Genomic DNA, 14,359 nt, shown 5'->3' on the forward strand with positions numbered 1-14,359 from the left:
TCTGTTGTTCTGCTGTGTGGTGATAGTGTTCTGCTGTGTGGTTATGCTGCTCCGCTGTTCGCTCAGGAAACTACTACTTTAATATGTCAACAACTTCAATTTGGCAATATAACAGCAAGTCGTAGATGGCATTATACCAACAATTGAAATTTGTCTTGATACATACAGTGTCCCTTGTCCGAAACGAGAAGACTTGTGTTGGCCCCTTCAGCTAATGGCTAGGGTTTAGCTTAGCGGGCTAATACAGTCTTGCGGTTCTTAGGAAACCCGGGTTCGAACCCCAGTCGGTCACATTATACACCAATAACTTCAATTAAAGACGTCAATACATCCCTGGCAGCGAGTTGTAAATCTCTCAGTATTCCAGTTGAAGTGAGGAAAACAGATTGTTCATGGTTTAGGGTTAGGGTTAGGGTTAGGGTTAGGGTTAGGGTTAGGGGTTAGGGTTAGGGTTAGGGGTTAGGGTTAGGGGTTAGGGTTAGGGGTTAGGGTTAGGGTTAGGGGTTAGGGTTAGGGTTAGGGGTTAGGGTTAGGGGTTAGGGTTAGGGTTAGGGGTTAGGGTTAGGGTTAGGGGTTAGGGTTAGGGTTAGGGGTTAGGGTTAGGGTTAGGGGTTAGGGTTAGGGGTTAGGGTTAGGGGTTAGGGTTAGGGTTAGGGTTAGGGTTAGGGGTTAGGGTTAGGGTTAGGGTTAAGGGTTAGGGTTAGGGTTGTTCATGGTTTCAACTGTTCTTTGTGCAGTTGCTTATATTGACTCCCTTTTAATGACTTGTTATAAACACAATTAATATACAGTTTACTACAATACTTCCAATTGTTCTATTATGCCGTTCTCAAAGTAGTTTTCATCCGGTTCAAAAACAAACAATCTAGTCCAACAAAAAAAAAAGGATTGCGGTTGACTTGACATCGAACTGAAGAAACCAAACTGACATTATACCAACTTTTTAGTACATTCTCACCGTTATACACCCGCTGCCTTAATATCCATGGTACGGTGTGCGCAAGGGATGAAGAACGATCAAAACAGAAACGACAACATCGACCACAGCAAATATAATGAGAAGGATCTTATAAACGACATGGCATTCCCTCCACACACTACGACTATGTAAATGCCATGTAAATACTATGTAAATGCCATGTAAATTCTAGGCCTTTGAAGATGTGGCTACGCTCATGCATAACGAGGTGAATTATAATATTAAAGAATGTAGAATGTCAAGTAAATAGATTATCATCAACAATGATATTCTAGAACTGGAAGAAATGAATTATAACAGTCCTTTCCATTGTATCTTGTTGTGGTAGCTGTTGGTTAGCTTGTATATAATTTTGATATATACTTCAGTATCAATGCATTGTATATGATATTTGTGCTTTTTATTTGGCCTGTTACAGTGCATTTTATTGATACACATTGAATATGTGTAGGGTAAGTAAGTCTTGTTTAAGATGCATGAAGGTAAACTGTCACACAAACAGCTGGTCCTCTGAATAACTGTTACAGTCAAACGTGTCAAATAACTCATCTTCATCATTCCTAACTATTCCTAAACAGCTGGACATTATCTAATTATAAACATGCTTTATATTACAGTACTATTTGAAGTAGAAATAAACAATTATTTATAGCATTGATCACCCCAACAATTGGTATGGGAAAATATGAGGATCCCCATCCCCACGAATAAATACTGTAGTTTTTACAATAAATAAATCATTATACAGATGATTTCTTAGTCCCACATACACAACCACTCTAAAAGGTATCATATGGACAAACATGACTGGCACGTTCTAATAAATAATGACCTCAAAAAACCTCCCTCTCTACCTCAGGGTATACTACCCATTACGTCACCACTTTGACATCTAACGCCTAACATTCCTTTACATTTCTCTTCTCTTCTTCTCCTCCTCTCTTCCTTATCCCCCTTTCCACCCTCCCAATCAGGCGTTGAAACTCAAAAGTAAAACTCCCCGATCTTCAGCTTTTTTTTTTGTTGTTGCTCAAAGCAGTCTTTCTGAAGTCTCGTTCCAAAGAAAATAGAGTGCTATTTGTTCAGCACGACAACCAGACGAATATGTAAAGATGGAGAAAAATGTGCCTTGAAGCATTTCCACATTTCATTTCTCCATGAGGGGGTGCACCATCCAGGCTACCACCCACCCTACCCTGAAACTACTTCCCCAGGGTTGGAGCCTCAGATGGGAGTGGGGGTGGGGCTCAGATAGGGGTGGGTGTGGTCCTGGTCCTCAGGGCCTGGTTCCTCATTGGGTGGAGGCAGGGGACAGGGTTTGATACCTCTATTCTTCATGTAGAGGATGAGCTGTTCAGGGATCTCAGCTAGGACGTCTTTGGCTAGCCGGGCCATACTCAACACGTGGTTTCCTGTCCGGTCCATGTAGTCTCTGAACGGGACAAACTGCACGGGGACGGAGATAGTAGGGGTCAGGTAGAAAGTAGAGAGAGAGACAGATACACCCTAATTGACAACCAAACAAACCAAAACAAAGGCAAAGTCTTCTCATGCTTTGTTGATTTCAAAAAAGCCTTCGACTCAATCTGGCATGAGGGTCTGCTATACAAACTGATGGAAAGTGGTGTTGGGGGTAAAACATACGACATTATAAAATCCATGTACACAAACAACAAGTGTGCGGTTAAAATTGGCAAAAAACACACACATTTCTTCACACAGGGTCGTGGGGTTAGACAGGGATGCAGCTTAAGCCCCACCCTCTTCAACATATACATCAACGAATTGGCGCGGGCACTAGAAAAGTCTGCAGCACCCGGCCTCCCCCTGCTAGAATCCGAAGTCAAATGTCTGCTGTTTGCCGATGATACAGCAGCACCTAGATCTTATGCACAGATTCTGTCAGACCTGGGCCCTGACAGTAAATCTCAGTAAGACCAAAATAATGGTGTTCCAAAAAAGGTCCAGTCACCAGGACCACAAATACAAATTCAATCTAGACACTGTTGCCCTAGAGCACACAAAAAACTATACATACCTTGGCCTAAACATCAGCGCCACAGGTAACTTCCACAAAGCTGTGAACGATCTGAGAGACAAGGCAAGAAGGGCATTCTATGCCATCAAAAGAAACATAAATTTCAACATACCAATTAGGATTTGGCTAAAAATACTTGAATCAGTCATAGAGCCCATTGCCCTTTATGGTTGTGAGGTCTGGGGTCCGCTCACCAACCAAGACTTCACAAAATGGGACAAACACCAAATTGAGACTCTGCACGCAGAATTCTGCAAAAATATCCTCCGTGTACAACGTAGAACACCAAATAATGCATGCAGAGCAGAATTAGGACGATACCCACTAATTATCAAAATCCAGAAAAGAGCCGTTCAATTCTATAACCACCTAAAAGGAAGCGATTCACAAACCTTCCATAACAAAGCCATCACCTACAGAGAGATAAACCTGGAGAAGAGTCCCCTAAGCAAGCTGGTCCTGGGGCTCTGTTCACAAACACAAACACACCCTACAGAGCCCCAGGACAACAGCACAATTAGACCCAACCAAATCATGAGAAAACAGAAAGATAATTACTTGACACATTGGAAAGAATTAACAAAAAAACAGAGCAAACTAGAATGCTATTTGGCCCTAAACAGAGAGTACACAGCGGCAGAATACCTGACCACTGTGACTGACCCAAAATTAAGGAAAGCTTTGACTATGTACAGACTCAGTGAGCATAGCCTTGCTATTGAGAAAGGCCGCCGTAGGCAGACATGGCTCTCAAGAGAAGACAGGCTATGTGCTCACTGCCCACAAAATGAGGTGGAAACTGAGCTGCACTTCCTAACCTCCTGCCCAATGTATGACCATATTAGAGAGACATATTTCCCTCAGATTACACAGATCCACAAAGAATTCGAAAACAAATCCAAATTTGAAAAACTCCCATATCTACTGGGTGAAATTCCACAGTGTGCCATCACAGCAGCAAGATTTGTGACCTGTTGCCACGAGAAAAGGGCAACCAGTGAAGAACACACACCATTGTAAATACAACCCATATTTATGCTTATTTATTTTATCTTGTGTCCTTTAACCATTTGTACATTGTTAAAACACTGTATATATATATATATATATATATATATAATATGACATTTGTAATGTCTTTACTGTTTTGAAACCTCTGTATGTGTAATGTTTACTGTTAATTTTTGTTGTTTTTCACTTTATATTTTCACTTTGTATGTTGTCTACCTCACTTGCTTTGGCAATGTTAACACATGTTTCCCATGCCAATAAAGCCCTTGAATTGAAATTGAATTGAATTGAATATAGAGAGAGACAGATATAGAGAGAGTAGGGGTCATTAGAAGGTAGAGAGAGACAGATACAGAGAGAGACAGATATAGAGAGAGTAGGGGTCATTAGAAGGTAGAGAGAGAGACAGATATAGAGAGAGTAGGGGTCATTAGAAGGTAGAGAGAGACAGATACAGAGAGAGTAGGGGTCATTAGAAGGTAGAGAGAGAGACAGATATAGATAGAGTAGGGGTCATTAGAAGGTAGAGAGAGAGAGACAGATATATAGAGAGTAGGGGTCATTAGAAGGTAGAGAGAGAGACAAATATAGAGAGAGTTCAGATACAGAGACAGATACAGAGAGAGACAGATATAGAGAGAGTAGGGGTCATTAGAAGGTAGAGAGAGAGACAGATATAGAGAGAGTAGGGGTCATTAGAAGGTAGAGAGAGACAGATACAGAGAGAGTAGGGGTCATTAGAAGGTAGAGAGAGAGACAGATATAGATAGAGTAAGGGTCATTAGAAGGTAGAGAGAGAGAGACAGATATATAGAGAGTAGGGGTCATTAGAAGGTAGAGAGAGAGACAAATATAGAGAGAGTAGGGGTCATTAGAAGGTAGAGAGAGAGACAGATATAGAGAGAGTAGGGGTCATTAGAAGGTAGAGAGAGAGACAGATATAGAGAGAGTAGGGGTCATTAGAAGGTAGAGAGACAGATACAGAGAGAGTAGGGGTCATTCGAAGTGACAGTTGGAAGGTAGAGAGAGAGACAGATATAGAGGGAGACAGAGAGTAGGGGTCATTAGAAGGTATAGAGAGACAGATACAGAGAGAGTAGGGGTCATTAGAAGGTAGAGAGAAAGACAGATACAGAGAGAGTAAGGGTCATTAGAAGGTAGAGAGAGAGACAGATACAGAGAGAGTAGGGGTCATTAGAAGGTAGAGAGACAGATACAGAGAGAGTAGGGGTCATTAGAAGTGACAGTTGGAAGGTCGAGAGAGAGACAGATATAGAGGGAGACAGAGAGTAGGGGTCATTAGAAGGTAGAGAGAGAGACAGATATAGAGGGAGACAGAGAGTAGGGACCGAGGCAGGATTCGTAACCCAATTGCCAGTGGGTATGTGTGGCCTGCCGTCGGCAGTAATACAACTAGTCCAAACTCCTGCACAAGGGTTTTCTATAGTGCTGGGACCTGTCTCCAAATGGAACATCACAAATGGTACCAAATGCTTCACATCAGAATGTTTTTGATATTTCAATTCAGAAATGCAATATTTTTGTTTCTTTTTTCACTCATGATTGATTTTCTCGTAAGATATCAGATTGCTGGGTTGGGGGAGTGGGGCTTTCACAAAAGGAAACTCTGCTCTTCCCCTCTGACAATCAGCAAAGAGAGTAAACACTGTTTACCTGTACAATGTCTCTCTACAAGGTTAGAAAAGGAAGTTAAATCTACCTGAAAATGTCTCTCTACAGGGTTAGAATAGGAAGTGAATTAGCTATACAATGTCTCTCGGCAGGGTTAGAATATGAAGTGAATTACCTATACAATGTCTCTCGTCAGGGTTAGAATAGGAAGTGAATTACCTATACAATGTCTCTCGACAGGGTTAGAATAGGAAGTGAATTACCTATACAATGTCTCTCTACAGGGTTAGAATATGAAGTTAAATCTACCTGTACAATGTCTCTTTCTGCTAGCTTCCCTCGCGAGGAGATTCTGATGTCATCACCGTCCAACTCCACCATGGCTACCGGAAAGAGAAGAGACCAGTTTAAACCTCTAGTGTCTGGGTGAGTCACTACCCTTCATAGTGTCTTATAACACCAGTTTAAACCTCTAGTGTCTGGGTAAGTCACTACCCTTCATAGTGTCTTATAACACCAGTTTAAACCTCTAGTGTCTGGGTGAGACACTACCCTTCATAGTGTCTTATAACACCAATTTAAACCTCTAGTGTCTGGGTGAGTCACTACCCTTCATAGTGTCTTATAACACCAATTTAAACCTCTAGTGTCTGGGTGAGTCACTACCCTTCATAGTGTCTTATAACACCAATTTAAAACTCTAGTGTCTGGGTGAGTCACTACCCTTCATAGTGGCTTATAACACAAGTTTAAACCTCTAGTGTCTGGGTGAGTCACTACCCTTCATAGTGTCTTATAACACCAATTTAAACCTCTAGTGTCTGGGTGAGTCACTACCCTTCATAGTGTCTTATAACACCAATTTAAACCTCTAGTGTCTGGGTGAGTCACCACCCTTCATAGTGTCTTATAACACAAGTTTAAACCTCTAGTGTCTGGGTGAGTCACTACCCTTCATAGTGTCTTATAACACTACTGCCTGTCTAACTTGACCCATTATGATGGCTTTATAATGAACCGGTTTTAACATGCTCTGCATTGTCTACACTGAGTGTACAAAACATTAGGAACACCTTCTCTTTCCATGACATAGAATCCAGGTGAAAGCTATGACCCCTTGTTGATGTCACTTGTTAAATCCACTTCAATCAGTGTAGATTAAGGGGAGGAGACAGTTTAAATAATCATTTTTAAGCCTTGAGACAATTGAGACATGGATTGTGTATATGTACCATTCAGAGGATGAATAGGCAAGACAAAATATTTAAGTGCCTTTGAACGGGGTATGGTGGTAGATGCCAGGCGCACCGGTTTGTGTCAAGAACTGCAACGCTGCTGGGTTTTTCACGCTCAACAGTTTCCCGTGTGTATCAAGAATGGTCCACCACCCAAAGGACATCCAGCCAACTTGACACAACTGTGGGAAGCATTGGAGTCAACATGGGCCAGCAACCCTGTGGAACGCTTTCATCACCTTGTAGAGTTCATGCCTCGACGAAGTGAGGCTGTTCTGAGGACAAAAAGGGGGGTGCAACTCAATATTAGGAAGGTGTTCTTAATATTTTGTAGAATCCGTGTTTAGGAGTTACTAAACATCATAATGTATGGTGTCCATATTAGGATAGCCTCAGGAGTGGGTCTCCGTGTCCCTCTGATTTATTTTTATTTTATTTCACCTTTATTTAACCAGGTAGGCCAGTTGAGAACACCTTTATTTAACCAGGTAGGCTAGTTGAGAACACCTTTATTTAACCAGGGAGGCCAGTTGAGAACACCTTTATTTAACCAGGGAGGCCAGTTGAGAACACCTTTATTTAACCAGGGAGGCCAGTTGAGAACACCTTTATTTAACCAGGTAGGCTAGTTGAGAACACCTTTATTTAACCAGGTAGGCTAGTTGAGAACACCTTTATTTAACCAGGTAGGCCAGTTGAGAACAAGTTCTCATTTACAACTGCGACCTGGCCAAGATAAAGCATAGCAGTGTGAACAGACAACAACACAAAGTTACACATGGAGTAAACAATAAACAAGTCAATAACACAGTAGAAAAAAGTAAAAAGAGTCTATATACATTGTGTGCAAAAGGCATGAGGAGGTAGGCGAATAATTACAATTTGGCAGATTAACACTGGAGTGATAAATGATCAGATGGTCATGTACAGGTAGAGATACTGGAGTGATAAATGATCAGATGGTCATGTACAGGTAGAGATACTGGAGTGATAAATGATCAGATGGTCATGTACAGGTAGAGATACTGGAGTGATAAATGATCAGATGGTCATGTACAGGTAGAGATACTGGAGTGATAAATGATCAGATGGTCATGTACAGGTAGAGATACTGGTGTGATAAATGATCAGATGGTCATGTGCAGGTAGAGATACTGGAGTGATAAATGATCATATGGTCATGTACAGGTAGAGATACTGGTGTGATAAATGATCAGATGGTCATGTACAGGTAGAGATACTGGAGTGATAAATGATCATATGGTCATGTGCAGGTAGAGATACTGGTGTGATAAATTATCAGATGGTCATGTGCAGGTAGAGATACTGGTGTGATAAATGATCAGATGGTCATGTGCAGGTAGAGATACTGGTGTGATAAATGATCAGATGGTCATGTGCAGGTAGAGATACTGGTGTGATAAATGATCAGATGGTCATGTACAGGTAGAGATACTGGTGTGATAAATTATCAGATGGTCATGTGCAGGTAGAGATACTGGTGTGATAAATGATCAGATGGTCATGTCCAGGTAGAGATACTGGTGTGATAAATGATCAGATGGTCATGTACAGGTAGAGATACTGGTGTGATAAATGATCAGATGGTCATGTCCAGGTAGAGATACTGGTGTGATAAATGATCAGATGGTCATGTACAGGTAGAGATACTGGAGTGATAAATGATCAGATGGTCATGTACAGGTAGAGATACTGGTGTGATAAATGATCAGATGGTCATGTCCAGGTAGAGATACTGGTGTGATAAATGATCAGATGGTCATGTACAGGTAGAGATACTGGTGTGATAAATGATCAGATGGTCATGTACAGGTAGAGATACTGGTGTGATAAATGATCAGATGGTCATGTACAGGTAGAGATACTGGAGTGATAAATGATCAGATGGTCATGTACAGGTAGAGATACTGGTGTGATAAATGATCAGATGGTAATGTCCAGGTAGAGATACTGGTGTGATAAATGATCAGATGGTCATGTACAGGTAGAGATACTGGTGTGATAAATGATCAGATGGTCATGTCCAGGTAGAGATACTGGTGTGATAAATGATCAGATGGTCATGTACAGGTAGAGATACTGGAGTGATAAATGATCAGATGGTCATGTACAGGTAGAGATACTGGTGTGATAAATGATCAGATGGTCATGTACAGGTAGAGATACTGGTGTGCAAAAGAGCAGAAAAGTAAATAAATAAAACAGTATAGGGATGAGGTAGGTAAACTGGGTGGGCTATTTATCAGATGGACTATGTACAGCTGCAGCGATCGGTTAGCTAGAGTTGGAGGCTGTCCTAATATGAACAGAGTAATGGTGGGTTATTAAGACCAGTTTAAACTTGCTATTGCATTGTGGGAGTCAAAAACCCATCATGGCTATTATGGACTTCAAATAAATGCTAATAATTGCTTTTTACATTGAGAACATTCCCAGCACCGTAATTAATACTTTTAAAGAAGCATATTCAGAAAGAAATACCAGCCAGCCCCGGTAACAGCACACAACACAACAAGTTCGAGAGCATCAAAGTTGTGACCGTGTTACAAATATTCAAATTGTACGCAACAGCTGTGAACTGGGTTTAGAACCCTGCAGGTTGACATCCTGCTTATTATCTAGTGACTTCCACCAAACTGCCAATTAGCTAACATCCCTCACATTGAAACGGTCCCTGATAACCTCAGCCCTTATTCATTGTATTGCGTTATCTACAGTACATTCAACCCAATGCTTGTGGACTGGGAACGTATAAACGGTCAAACATCACGGGAATATTTGACAGAGGAATTTCTTATTTGTGTTCTTGTTGACTAGTTGTGCTAATTTATGATGATTTATTTCTTTATCATGGGTCAAGGATTAAGTTAAAGACATTATGTGAAAATGTTTTTAACTTTATCTAAGCCCAATAGTGAAATAAGATTTTCAAACCAACCAGCAGTTTATAAAGGCATCTTTTGAAAACATTTTCCCCTCTGAAAACATTTAACATAACTATATGCTAATATAAACAAAACAATAAAAACATGAAAGTATTATAAAATATAATTTTGTGGGAATGAGTGTGAATGAGGGGGGTCAATCTCACCATCGAACTCAGCGTGTCCAACTCCAACAATGATGATAGACATAGGAATCTTAGCAGCCTGCGGAGAACAAACAACAGGTAGATTCCATGCGATATTATCTACATTCTGACAACAAGGTGCTTTTTGAGTTCTTACGAGGACAAAGTTTTAGGCATAAACATGTACACGTTTGTCTTTGTTCAATGTCTTTAGCAAAAAAATAAAAAATATCGATTACAAAAAAATATATATATATTCTGAAGAGGACTGATGAACTATTCAAATCCATCACAAACCAATCCGATGTCCTTAAACAAAGCAGTTTACCATTACTCAAACAGTGTATGATGCATTGGGGGTTATTCAGTGACATGGTAGCAGTTCTGATTCATTATTCACTAGTCTGCAGTCTGGTCATCCAGTCACAAAGGGCAGCAAGACACAAGGAGACCATTGGACAAGCGACAAATAAAAGTGCATTGAAAAAGACAAGATAACCGAAACAATACATTTGCTGACAAATTCCCTCTCTGCTGATTGCTGTTCTCGGTCTCTCTTCCCAAGCACATGACATTGTGTAGTCACCCTGTGCCGCAATGGAACACAGCCCAGCTCCAGTCGGACAGTCAAGGGAAATACACTATTACATCAGGATTGCAAAAACAGAACGATTCGTCTATATTATTCAGCAGGCGTCTCTGAAACCAATGTGGATTATAATATTTTTTTTGAAACATTTGTGGATGTGTCATTGCCGCGGGAAATAGCAGCTTCAATGTATTTTACAAGGAAAGGGAGTTGAACATATTGTTGAACATAAGTGACAATTTTGAGTCCCTGCTAGTTATATATAAGGCCAACATAATAAACACATTACACAACAAACAATGTCTATATTCGTCTCTACACTATGCAATGTTTATCTCCACAGAACAAGGAGAGAGAAGAGGATAACATTTAACATTTCATATACAGTACCAGTCAAAAGTTTGGACACAACTACTCATTCCAGGGTTTTTCTTTATTTTTACTATGTTCTACATTGTAGAATAATAGTGAAGACATCAAAACTATGAAATGACACATATGGAATCATGTAGTAACCCCAAAAAAAAGTGTTAAACAAATCAAAATACATTTTATATTTGAGATTCTTCAAAGTAGCCACCCTTTGCCTTGATGACAGCTTTGCACACTCTTGGCATTCTCTCAACCAGCTTCATGAGGAAGTCACCTGGAATCAGTGGCGACCTGTCATTCAGGGCACGTGGGGCAGGTTTGCCTGTTTGCATGTTATTTTGGCATTAATACGTGTCACATATCAGTTTGCAACCAATGTAAAACATTTTAAATATTTGAGTTAATAAAGCCACATACAAACATGGTCTCTTTTTTGCTTTCTTGAGTAAGGCAGCTCCGAAATGCAGGTGTTCCAGAGTTACATTAGACGTGCCCATCCAAGAAGGCTCAAGGCCGTTGGTCACAGATAAAATTACGTCAAATCACGTTATATGTACAGTAGCTTTGATTGGACGGATCATGTCAACATCATACTTTCACAATCTTAGCTAGCAGTCATCATCATGAATCAAGTTGACAATCTACTGGCAAATCCTTTTTAATGCTTGTCATATGAAGATAAATAATGAAGACAAATTATAGATCAAATGCATCGGTGCTCATCGGCCATTGGACATAAACATTACACAACAAGTTGGAAATCGTAAATTCAACAATGAGTGGTTTGGAAGGAATCAGTGGCTAACTGCAAGCATTGGAAAGCAGTCACTAGCCTGCTATTCAGTGGAGTGGCTATGGGGTCTTAAACCCTAGTCTGGGTTTAAGGGTCTCTTAAAATTATAAAATTCAACATTTGGCCATGCTGTCAATGAAGCATGATTTGTGCCGCGCTCAAAACAACTTAACTCGGAACTGCTAAATCTGACTACAGTGAATTCTAGACAACTGGGAACCGGGAAAAAACAAGCTCCGACTGGGAAAATATACATTTTCAACGGTCATCCAACTCCGAATTGTTAATCGGGAACTCAGGCTTCTTTCTAGATCGACCTTGTTTTTTTTCTACGTTTTCAGTTGTCTTGAAAGCACCATAAATCCAGAGAAAGCCAGACTTTGACGACAAAATTTGCCCACGAAGGACTGCCATGCCACCTTCCTGTTCAAGTGAGCAAAGCATGACAGGGTGAGTCCAAAAATTGCTTGCTGCTGCATAAATGATGCAATATGCCAGGAAGATATGTATACTGTAGCTAAGAAAGTATTACTAAGTGTATGTTGTGTAGTTAGCTGTTAGTAGGCCATATGCCTCACCCTGATAATTTGGTCTATTTTTCCCTCATAATTTCACCTACTGTTCTGACTTGCTGGTGCACATGTAGCCTATAACCTGTTTAAGAGAAATGTAATCATTGAATATTGTAAGAGAGTTCAATGTCTGCTTATGTTCCCCCTTTATTTGTCCTATGGTTCTGACTTGGTATACAGGGAGAACACTGTAAGAACGGCCCATGTTCTGAATTCTAAATTGTCAGTAGAAATCACATTTGTTTAAGCAAGTCAGCCATGTCTTTTCAAAAGGCAGTAAATGAGGCTGAATGAACTGTTTCGCTGCCAGACAAGGCTCTGCTGATAGCCAGGTGTACAGTTTGTGGGCACCGTTTGTCATTTCAAATGTTGTAATTGTTTGTGTGTGCACTTCTGTGATTGTTTAGTTAGTTAATAAATACATTATTTTAGACAATTGATGTATGGATGACTCATAGTGAAGACTGGGTTCCTGCAGATAAGCAACAATTTACGACGTTTGGAATGTGACTAACGTGAGGTAAAGAAGAATTCATTCATCAGAAGACTATTGATCAGACATGAAAATATCTGAAAAGTTATATTAGGAAAATTATAACTTTGTAATTTGAATATTTTCCTTGGTGCCCCGACTTCCTAGTTGATTACAGTTACATGATTAATCAGTTTAATCGCATAATAATAATTACAGAGAGTCATTTGATAAAGATTAATCTTCAGTTTAATGATGCCAAAGACACGACACCAGCATGGTTAAGGCAAAGGGTGGCTACTTTGTTGAACACTTTTTTTGGTTACAATTTGATTCCATATGTGTTATTTCATAGTTGTAAAAATAAAGAAAAACCCTTGAATGAGTAGGTGTGTCCAAACGTTTGACTGGTGCTGTAGGTCAAAACATTAATTAGTAGAAACACTTTTATCTCTGCCACCTTCATAGACATTTCCATTCAATCTTATTCATGATTGCTGGAACAGTGGCCTATATGAGATATGTTGGTGATCTAACAGCAGGTGCTTGAAACCAGCTAATAATGAACTAGGGCTTTCGAAGCAAAACCTGATGTGCATTAACTCTTAGCAATTACTGTATCTAACATGCCCTGTACTGTACACTGTACATCTATTATAGTAACACCTCTTACTCCTCTCTGCTTATCTGAACTGTCTCCATCCCACTATGTCAACATAACGGATAAATCTGTTTTATCCTCCAAAACACCATTCCACCCCCACCATCACCCCCACCCCCACCAACCCCACCACCCCCACCATCACTACCAGCACCACCACCCCCACCACCCCCACCATCACTACCAGCACCACCAACCCTCCCCCCACCCCCACCACCCTCACCACCCCCACCATCACTACCAGCACCACCACCCCCACCATCACTACCAGCACCACCACCCCTACCATCACTACCAGCACCACCACCCCCACCATCACTACCAGCACCATCACCCCCACCACCCCCACCATCACTACCAGCACCACCACCCCCACCATCACTACCAGCACCACCACCCCCACCACCACCATCACTACCAGCACCACCACCCCACCATCACTACCAGCACCACCACCCCCACCACCCCCACCATCACTACCAGCACCACCACCCCCACCATCACTACCAGCACCACCACCCCTCCCACCCCTACCACCACCCCCACCACCACCGGCGCCCCCACTGCCATCCCACCCCCACCACCCCCACCACCACCATCACTACCAGCACCACCACCCCCACCATCACTACCAGCACCAGCACCCCCACCATCACTACCAGCACCATCACCCCCACCACCCCCACCATCACTACCAGCACCACCACCACCACTACCAGCACCACCACCCCCACCACCCCCACCATCATTACCAACCCCCCCCCCACCCCCACCAACCCCACCCACCCCCACCATCACTACCAGCACCACCAGCACCACCACCCCCTTTCCCCCACCCCCACCACCCCCGGCGCCCCCACTGCAATCACCACCAAAAGTACATTATTTAGTCGACACTGTTAGTAACTTTACTT

At 41.5% G+C, this 14,359-nt stretch overlaps 1 protein-coding gene across 3 annotated transcripts in view; it reads right to left on the bottom strand.

The window, feature by feature from the left end:
- Positions 1 to 728: 728 nt before the first annotated feature.
- Positions 729 to 14,359, bottom strand: part of LOC110531262 (copine-8) — a 218,791-nt gene continuing 205,160 nt past the window's right edge. For all 3 annotated transcript variants that reach the window (XM_036988908.2, XM_036988907.2, XM_036988906.2), the window contains 3 exons: positions 10,008 to 10,065; positions 5,970 to 6,043; positions 729 to 2,425 (listed from right to left, as the gene is read on the bottom strand). In XM_036988908.2, the coding sequence (XP_036844803.1) occupies positions 2,204 to 2,425; positions 5,970 to 6,043; positions 10,008 to 10,065 (354 nt within the window). In that variant the 3' untranslated portion in view covers positions 729 to 2,203. The remainder of the gene's footprint in view (positions 2,426 to 5,969; positions 6,044 to 10,007; positions 10,066 to 14,359) is intronic.

Source organism: Oncorhynchus mykiss, chromosome 9 (genome assembly GCF_057628025.1).
Source record: "Oncorhynchus mykiss isolate SJ-2025 chromosome 9, ASM5762802v1, whole genome shotgun sequence".
Classification (NCBI taxonomy): Eukaryota; Metazoa; Chordata; class Actinopteri; order Salmoniformes; family Salmonidae; genus Oncorhynchus; species Oncorhynchus mykiss.